The following is a 10,693-nucleotide window of genomic DNA, read 5'->3' as shown; positions in this document are numbered from 1 at the left end:
CCGTATATGCCCAGTTTCCGTATATGCCCACATCTTCCGTATATGCCCAGTTTCCGTATATGCCCACATCTTCCGTATATGCCCAGTTTCCGTATATGTGCACATCTTCCGTATATGCCCAGTTTCCGTATATGCGCACATCTTCCGTATATGCCCAGTTTCCGTATATGCGCACATCTTCTGTATATGCTCAGTTTTCGTATATGCACACATCTTCCGTATATGCCCAGTTTCCGTATATGCCCAGTTTCCGTATATGCGCACATCTTCTGTATATGCCCAGTTTCCGTATATGCACACATCTTCCGTATATGCCCAGTTTCCGTATATGCGCACATCTTCCTTATCCACGCACTTCCCTCTTGTGCATGTTAACAAACTCATCGGGGTTTGCCTTCCGAGTTGACATGTCCCATGGGGACCGCCCGAAACGCTCCCCATTGGCCATCATTGTTGCCTGTTGGTGCTGACGTATCCCAATGCCCTTTCTCTTGACACTTTCATTTTCATGACCTCCATACCTCCCTTGGGGTCGATCTGTGGGTCGATGTGTCCAATGGAGACCGCTTGGTGATATGTGATTGGTTGTCTCCCTCTGTATATGTCAATTGTCGTGTTTGGTTATTCTACCAACTTTGGCTATGCACTAAAGGATCCTCCATTCTTGGAAAAACTCAGTCTTGGAAAAAAATCATGTAAACAGTACTCTAAATTAGATGTACCATAAACTAAAGTTTTGAAGAGAAATGATAAAGAGCTGAACATAGTGATTTTATAATCACAGCCCTCAATGCAAATTCTAAATAAACAAATAGTCGTTTCATAATTTTTATAATTTAATGTTTTGGAAAGAAATGATAAGGAATTGACAACATTGATTTTAGAATCTTAATGCAATTTTTGAATAAACAAATAGCCATTTCATAATTTAAATTATAAAGCGTTGAACATAGTGATTTTATAATCACAACCCTCAACACAATTTTTGAATAAACAAATAGTAGTTTCATAATTTTTATAATTTAATGTTTTGAAAATTTTATAATCACAACCCTCAACGCAATTTTTGAATAAACAATAGTCGTTTCATAATTTTTATAATCTAATGTTTTGGAAAAAAATGATTAGGAGCTGAGTACAGTGATTTTACCAACCCTTGGTGATCTTTTTGAATAGGTAAATGGGTGTTTCATAAACTAGTTTCAACCGTCTATAATCAGGAACATGATGTCATTTATATCCCTACGACTGTAAGGCAATGATCAACTGCAAATTATCCGGACGATCACTTCGTTCCGGCGCAGACAACAGCCCAGTCTTCTACTCCTCAAGGAGTCGGTCTATGCTGGCAAGTTATAACACGGAAACCAGAATGCTGGTTATTCAAGAAAAATATATTGCGATTGCGCCATTGGGTATTAAGCATGGTAGTGCAGAAGATAAATCTATGGTTTACAAAAGTCAAGTATTTTTGTTATGTGTCTTCTCTGGCAATAATTTTAATGGGGTGCCTTCCTTTGTTTTCTTGCGGTTATGACAAGAAAATCCCCGCTGGTGGGCAATGGGATTTTTTCACTCCACACGGCTTACAGTTTTCATCGAATGAAGTAGCTATACCTCGTGGTGGGCCGCTGCCACCTTATATGATGAAAACTGTAAGCTGTGTAGAGTCAAAAGCTCCCATTGCCCACCGGCTGGATTTTTCTGCCATAAGCGCATGAGATCGGAGGAATACAGAAATATTGGGCACTTGCAAGTGGTCAACTTAATGCGTCGCCCCAGCATGCCTAAATACCCACATGCGCACATCTTCCATATATGCCCAATTTCCGTATATGCACACATCTTCCGTATATGCCCAGTTTCCGTATATGCGCACATCTTCCGTATATGCCCAGTTTCCATATATGCGCACATCTTCTGTATATGCCCAGTTTCCGTATATGCACACATCTTCCGTATATGCCCACATCTTCCGTATATGCCCAGTTTCCGTATATGCGCACATCTTCCGTATATGCACACATCTTCCGTATATGCCCAGTTTCCGTATATGCACACATCTTCCGTATATGCCCAGTTTTCGTATATGCACACATCTTCCGTATATGCCCAGTTTCCGTATATGCGCACATCTTCCGTATATGCCCAGTTTCCGTATATGCACACACCTTCCGTATATGCCCAGTTTTCGTATATGCACACATCTTCCGTATATGCCCAGTTTCCGTATATGCGCACATTTTCCGTATATGCCCAGTTTCCGTATATGCGCACATCTTCTGTATATGTCCAGTTTCCGTATATGCGCACATCTTCCGTATATGCCCAGTTTCCGTATATATGCCTATTCATTTCACGAAAATGATCATGTGTTGTTCATCCCTTATGGATTTGGGAGTCTGGGTTTTGGCTAACACAATATATTTAGGAGCGACTTTAATATGACCCTTTTATTCTTGGCAAAAAAAGGAGATAAGCCCATGGGGCATAGAATAGACAATGATGGTGTGTACTATTAGAGATCTTTGTGATGTGAAGGTCATTGGTTTGAAACTCAATGGGAAAAAATCCAATCATGTTAAGGGCTAGTGTAGCCCAAGCTGGATGTGATCCTCGATTGATTTTGACAGATTAGATGCCCCTAGATCGTGGTTTCTCAAGCCAAAGGTTAAGCATGCAATCATCTTAGGACTCACACAACTTAGCAAACAAAAATAAGGAAGAGATAAATTCAAAGATTAGATCCAAGAAAATATGGAAGATTTAAATAGGAAGCTAAATCTCCTTGATATAAATTATTTAAATAAGTTCACTTTGAGCAATAAGCAATCAATCCTTGGTCACATTGTTGCTTGTCTTGATCATTTCTTTATTATTGATTCCTTCTTGGAGAAAGACTTATTGTTCTCTTTCAAAATTCTCCCATGATGCAACTTACCTATCTTGTTAGAAATATAGGACAAAGGTAATTATGGTCCTCTCCCCTTCAAGTTATTCCTGATTTGGATTGGATCAAAGGGTTTCTATGATTTGATCAAACAAGTTTGGAGGCAATGGATTACAAGAATCCCAATTCACATTTGTGAGAAAAAAAGTTAAAATTTCAAAGAGGCAATAAAGACATGGGCTAAAAGACAAAAGGAAATTAGGCAAGCTTTGATTACCCAACTACAAATTAATCTGGAATCTCTTCAAAGAGTTATGGAGCATGGATTAATTACTCAAGAAATTATTATGAAAGAAAATAAAAAATTTGAAGCCTCTCACTCTGCTTTGAAAGAAGATGAGGAATTTTGGAGGCTCAAATATTGTGACTTCTCGCTTCAGGAAGGAAATATAAATTCTAAAGTCTTTCATAATTGAGCTCAAAATTGAACTTTGAAGAACAAAATCAAAGAGATCACAATGAGAGGGAACAAAATCAATGATTTTGGACTAATCCAAGATGAGGAAATTTATCATTTTCACTAGTTCTATAGCGTGATGGACCTCACAAATGCAGACTTAAAGGAGATTATGTTGGATAATGTTTTAGAAATAATTTCGTAAGAAGATAACAATTCCTTACAAAAGGATATTACAAAGGAGGAGATCAAGAGCATACGTTTTTCTTTCAATCAAAATAAATCTTCGAGACTTAATGGCCTCTCAACCTATTTTTAGTGAAAGAGACTTTTAATCCATCATCATTTGTATAGTTCGGGCCTACTTTACTCTACAGTGTATCTTACAAAGTCATTTCCAAGATCTTGGTTGTAAGGCTCAAACTTCTCCTTCCAAAAATTATTTCAGAAAACATAGGATTTGTCTTTTAAAGAAAAAACTTTGACAATATTATTTTGGTTCAAGAAGCAATACATTCCATCCAAAAAAGGGGTGATAAACGAAAGTATCAAGTTAGATATTGTAAATTCCTTTGATAAAATGCACCATAGCTTTCTCTTTAAGGTATTCTCAAAATTTGGTTTTGATAGCAAATTTATTCACTGGATATCTCTATGCATTTAAGCTCCTTGGATCTTGCCATTCGTTAATGGAAAATATTCTAGATTTTTCAAACTTTCAAGGGGCCTCCACCAAGGCTGCCCTATCTCCCATTTTTTATATATCATAGTTGCAGATTATCTAATTTCGAGATTGGATTTTGAGAGAAGAAGTGAAAGGCTTCTAGGAATTCAATTTGCAAGGGAAATTAAGATTATAAATTCTTCACAATTTGTAGATGACACTTTATGTATGGGAGGAGATTCTACCATTATGGCCAGAAGGTTTAAGTCAATCTTAGACCATTTTTTGGAGGCCTCAAGGGGCATGATAAACTCTAGGAAATCACATATCTATTCTTTGAATATTAGTGTTAGAAAATAAATGCAGATTGCAAGGTTCTAGGATTTCAACATATGGAAACTCGGAAAGTGTTTAAATATCTTGGCATCCTTATATGCCTAAAATGACACTATGTGTAGACTTTGGTGAGTATAGTTTCAAAATTCAAATCAAAGTTTTCTCAATGGGGATCATGTTCGTTAAATTTTATTAATCGTATAGTCTTGGTTAAGGTTGTTCTTTCAACACTACCCCTCTATCAGTGTTATGCGCTCTTGGATCCTCAAAATATCATCTCTTTAGTGGCTAATTTTTTTTTTGAAATTCCTATTGGAAGGAGGTATAACCAACACTAAAATGTTTCATCTAGTAAAATGGGCCACTGTTCAACAATCTAAGCACACGAGGGGCTCAATATTAGAGATCTAGTGCTCATGAATAAAGAAATTGGAGCTAAAATTGTCCATGCTTTCTCTCCCTAAAAGATGAATGGTGGAAGGTGGTGTTGTGCTCAAAATACTTCCCTTTTGGGTGTGATTCCTACTTGGTTGTCTCCCTTCTCGAATCTATAGTGTGAATTCAACTCCCATTATGAAATTAGGGATTTTTTTTGGAATCCTAATAATGGAGAAAGTATTAATATATGTGAAGAAAGGATTATGAACAATTCTCCTTTAGAAAAGGATAGAGACTCGATGTCACTCAAGAATGTATTTGTTGCAAATTGGAAATTCTCCTTCGCCGATATTTCTTCTTAGGATGGTAGAGGAAAGTGGTGTGGCAGAAAATTTGATTTCATAACCCCCCAACCTGGTCCATGTTACTCATAAACTTTGTAATGCTCTCGCTAGATGTTCCCATTGGAGTCATGATGTTCCTAACGAACAAGGATGGGATAATTCAGTGTATACAGTTTGGGATTTTCTTTTCTCACGTGGTTCTCCTCCAAAATCATGTTGTTGTGAAAAAAATTGGCATGCTAATAGCCTTCCCAAGATTAATTTCTTTTGTTGGTTATTGGTGCATAAGTAGATTTTGACCACATAAAATCTTCAGAAAAAGGGAATCCATGGCCCTTCTCGATGCTAATTATGCAAGAACAGTGAAGAATATATCCAACACATTTTTTTGGAGTGCTCCTATATAAAAATTGTATGTATTACAATTATCACCCATTTGAAAAACTAACTGATATGGCCATGTTCACTCTAATATCTCTTTTCTTCCCGAAAATTTCAATACTCAAGTCGATTCATTCAAAATCAATTTTTTTAACCAGTTTAGGAAGCCTAACACAAGTTCATTTGTTGTTAATTCTGATTAGCAAGGAGCAAATTTATTTTTAACAATACTCAAGTGCATCCTCAATTGACAACAATTAAAGCTTTGCATTCGTGCTCCTAATTGTGGGTCCAAAGTCCTTGTAAAGTATCCTCTCCTCAACTTTTGGATCCCTTGGAACTTGTTTGGCTTTCAAAGCTCTCCCTTCCAAAGGAAATCAATTTTGCCCCAAGGCTGCTACAAAATCTATCACAAAAAAATGGAAACTTTGCCTCTCTTGGGAAGCCTTCAAGGATTGGAAGGCACATCTCTCAAGCTTTGTCCTTAGCTTTGACGATGCCTCAAAAATGAATCCAATAGTGGCAAGAGGAGGAGGGGTACTCTATGGCCCCAATGGAATTAAAGTATTGAAGTAGTTATGGGGATTAGGAAAGATGACAAATAATCATGAAGAAGCCTATGGTCTTCTACAAGGCCTCCTTATAGCTAAAGAAAATAATGTCCCCTCTCTTCTAACTATTCAACACATGTTAAAAGGATCCTTTCCAAGGGATAAGATATTGGAAAATCTATTAAATCAAATTATAAAGGTCACAAAAAAAATCCCTTCAATTAATTATTTCCATGTTTTACATGAGAAAAATAAAGAAGCAAATGAATGTGCCAATGAAGGTTGCATCCTAAAGTTTGGAGAAAAGTTAGATGACTAATTAACACCGTCCTTTGTTCCTTAAGTTTCAATTCCACTGAATACCTTGTTAAGAATTATTTAAAAAGGAGGATGAAATATGTCATTAGGTTGAGGAACTAATCTTGTTGGTAACATCTTGGTTATGGACATGAATGATTCTACTAGCTCAAGTGGTCTGACTATAAATAATTCCCTAGATCTGAATAAACCTATGGATCTGGCAAATAAACCTATGGATCTCGAAAAGTACAATGTAATGAAAGATTTTATTCTCAAATAAGTTGGATGTTTTGAATTCTTTCCTTTATTTTGGGATCCTTTTGGAATGTTTTCACATCCAAATACATGTTCTTTGTCTCTCAGTTTAGCGTCCCTAAACAAAGGATAATTTTGATACAAATTATACTAGGTATCCTTGAAATATATCACAAATTTGAATTATAACCTTGATATAAAATTATGAAATTAGCAAAGAATTTGAAATCAATACAATTATTGTCATTTTTGCTAAAAAAATAATAATAAATTTTAATATTATATAGATATTTAATTAATTATAATATTATTTAACTTAATAAAGTTCAAAAATTAAAATTTATAGAAATTGCTATTATCATTTTCAAAAATATAAATATAAAATACAAATATTCTCATTATTACTAAAAAAATATGTAAATAAATTTGAATTAAGTATGATACTTAATAAAATTTAAAATTTAAAATTATAAAAACTATATTATTATTTTTCATAAATATAAATCTAATACCAAAAAAATTGTGTTTGGTAAATTAAAAAATAAATCTAAACTAAGAGGTAAATTAAAAAATAGGGGACAAGGCAGAGAATTCTCATTAGGGCATTGAAAGTGAGCGTTTTATTGAGGAAGAATGGCTCACTCATTTCACTAACTTCTATCTTGGTTCTAATAGCTAATTGAACTAGCCATGACTTGCTATGCTTACACTTCTTAAAAGTACATTTTGAAACCACTTTAGAACTTAAACTAACTATTTTAAAAAATATAAATAAATAAAAAAATTATTTAATTTTTAAAACATTTAATTTTTTATTTTATAATATTTAATTTTTTAAATGAATAATAACATTATTGTTATATCAAACAATAAATATGTAAAAATAAATTGAAATAAGATTAATAAAAGATATTTTTAATTAAAAAAATTTATATATATATATATATATATATATTAAATTTTTATTTATAATTTTAATATTTTATTTTTTTAAATTAATTTATTTAATATGAAAAATATAAATGTTTACTAGTTAGGATTAGGTGTTAATATTTTTTGATGTGAAATCATTTGTTCAATTTCTTGTCTAGATCAAAGTGTGATATATTCAACATGAAAATATAGCCCTACCAAGTTTTAAAAAAAAAAATATATATATATATATATATATATATATATATATATATATATATATATATATTATAAATATAAATATTTAAAATTTATATAATTATTAAACTTACCTTCACTCCAAATCCAAATTTAAAACCCAATAAAAGACCTGTAGGAATCCCAACAATATAGTAGCAACCCACATTAATGTAAGCCACAAGAGCTTGCCATCCGCAACCAACAGCTACACCTTATTACACAAAGAACACTTATCATAAGTTGTCAAATGAGTAATGGAGACAGTGATTGTTATCCTCACATGCTGGTTAATCTGTCATCCTTATACAATCAAAATCAAACCACTTATAACTATCAGTAAAAACAACAAAATCTATATTGAAAAAAATAAAGTTTTAAAACATACTCCGAACCCTTATATTGTTTTATAATAAAGCAACCTTTTATCTTTATATCATATATATATATATAATTAATTAATTAATTCCAATTATAAATTAAATTATGTAGAGTAATTTCAAACATAAAAGCATCCAAAACTGCCAAACCTTGTAATTTTCTCAAAATTTAATAAAAAATATATATATTTGAATAAAATTTAATTAACCTGAAAGCACGGGTTGTATGCCATTGAGAATAACTTTTACAGCCAAGAAAGGGCAAAGTTCTGCCACAGCATCCGAGACTTCCTCCCCTTCGGTAAATGCATAGCTAATGATGTTGCGTAGCAAGAGAATGGCAATGGCGAAAATAATCGAGATGATGAAAGAGATTGTCGTCACGACTATCACTGAAAATGCCGCTGCTCTGGGATTTCCTGCGCCGAGCTCATTGCTTACTCTAACACTGGACAAAACAAAATGGCAAGTATATTCGCCCAAAAAATCTTTAACAGATGCCAAAAGACTGTATTCAACATAAAATTTATGTGAAGAGGAGAAGATTGAATCATGGATCACTGACCTTGCTGCTGCGTTGAAGCCGATTGAGATCATGAACAACAATCCCAATACTGTCATACTGTACACAAAAATTTAAAGCTTTAAACAGTGAGAGGAAATTTAAAGCTTTAAACAGTAAAGAAAGAAAATGATGTAATGATAAAGTTATTAAAGATCGGTAAAGAGAATCGTGTCTGTAGATTGATCTGCACCAATTTGGTAAAGGCAATTTTGTTTTAAAATATAGAAAGAAATTTAACTAAAAAGGAAGAATACCAGATAGATAGTGAGTCCAATGCAATTTCTGGATTCTCCAGAAGACCGGCCAACAGAACCAATATCTGGAGATACCAGGTCTCCAAACTAATGTCATAGAAAACCAGTCGGTCAGTGAAATGTGAACTCAAAATAGGAATCAAGAAAATATTTAAAATGCTAGCAATGGCGTAATTTATGAACCTAAATCAATAAAACCAGTAAATTTTAACCGTGAATTCAAAAGCTGAAATCAATGTTGAAAATAGCATAATTCACAAAACCTAATCAAGAAAATCAAGAAATGTTAGAAAATAACATAATTCACAACCCTGTTCAAGAAAACCAAAAAATGTGATCAATGAATGGACTCATGCTAACATAAGTAGGAAGGTGGAGTGTAAATCTTACCATAACATGATGGCCGAAGCGATAGAAAGCTTCAAGAACGACGGCAGGCCGGAGAAGGCCTGAAGTGAGAAGCCTGTCCATGTGTGCTTGCATTTTGGGGTTTTTAGGATATATACAAACTGAGCAATGACGACGATCCACCACGACAGACTCAGCACAAACGCCGCCCCGAAGATTCCCCAGCCGAGTTTGTAAATGGCGAGCCAGCTGAGCAACAGGTGGACGAATATCGTGCAGAATGATATGAAGGCGCTGGGCATGACGATGCTCTGAGCCTGCAGGAACTTCTGGATCGGAAAATTGGCGGCATATGCGTATATCTGGGGAATTAGGCCGTAGACGAATATAGCGGCCGCGGTGGCTATTTCCTCCGACTCCCGCAAGAGCAATAGTAGGGACTTGGAGAAGACGTAGATGAGTGTGAGAGGTATGGCCGTCGCCATGAGAAGGACGGTGGATCGTTGCAGGTAAATGCCGAGCAGAGAAAGGCGCGAGTCCGTATTTAGGCGGGTTTCCAAATTCAAAATGAGTGATGTATGGATGGTATGCGGGCGATGGTATGACATGGGACGGCGGGTTTCCAAATTCAAAATGAGTGATGTATGGATGGTATGCGGGTGGATGAATGCGAATGCGAATACATACGGAATCGGAATTCGTTCACCGGAGAAATGATGCACATCGCTGACAGCCAAAGCCGATGTCAGAACCCGCTTCCCAACACTGTACTTAAGGTCTCTTAAGAGTGCATTTATAATGCTATAGTCCATGAAATAGCACTTGCCTGAAATAGCACTTGCCAAAGATGATGGAGAGCCCGCCAACCCGACAGAACTGACCAAATTGAATAAGTCGCGAAGGAAGCATGTACAGATGAATAACTAGTATTTCCACATTACCGTGCAAAGAAACGCGGACTGTGTTAAACGTACGGGAGTGTGGCGTTAAACTGAGGAGAGGGACTGGTTCAAAATTCTGTCGCGACGATTAATCTGAACAGTGTCACGAGTATAAATTTCATAATAGAAAATGCTTTTGGCTTAATTAAAAAAGGTGTTGTACCTTTATGGAAATCATATTGAGCTGTAGATTCCTACGACTCGGATCATTCAATTGTTGGAAGGGAAGGAAATATAAGCGAAGCATTCGGCTAATGTCAAATCACAAAACTTATTTTTGATGTTCAATCATTTATTCCAATCCTGATCATTACTGCTAAAGAAATGCAACTTGAGCAAAAGGTTTGAGCATTTCAAGAATCATTAAAAATAAATCAATTTGTATTTTTAAGAGGAATAGAATAAAGTTGGATGCAGATTTGGCTTTTCAGTTAACCCACATTTAAATGAGGAGAATCAGAGAGTTTAATTTACAACATTTTTGTTATGCTTATTAATAT

General features: G+C 34.8%; 1 protein-coding gene across 1 annotated transcript; it reads right to left on the bottom strand.

The window, feature by feature from the left end:
* Positions 1-343: 343 nt before the first annotated feature.
* LOC149204439 (protein DETOXIFICATION 40-like) lies at positions 344-10,064 on the bottom strand. The gene is made up of 8 exons (XM_089397124.1): positions 9,295-10,064; positions 8,905-8,991; positions 8,651-8,707; positions 8,295-8,533; positions 8,030-8,038; positions 7,801-7,919; positions 1,618-1,704; positions 344-595 (listed from the first exon to the last, which is right to left on the bottom strand). The coding sequence occupies exons 1-8, from the start codon at positions 10,062-10,064 to the stop codon at positions 344-346; spliced, it is 1,620 nt and encodes a 539-aa protein (XP_089253250.1).
* Positions 10,065-10,693: the final 629 nt, after the last annotated feature.

The sequence above is a fragment of the Pinus tabuliformis genome, chromosome 1_2 (assembly GCF_031772625.1).
Source record: "Pinus tabuliformis cultivar Carrire ecotype Pingquan chromosome 1_2, CPIR1, whole genome shotgun sequence".
Taxonomy (NCBI): domain Eukaryota; kingdom Viridiplantae; phylum Streptophyta; class Pinopsida; order Pinales; family Pinaceae; genus Pinus; species Pinus tabuliformis.
Note: the sequence above shows the minus strand (reverse complement) of the source record. Positions and strands in the feature narration are given on the sequence as shown.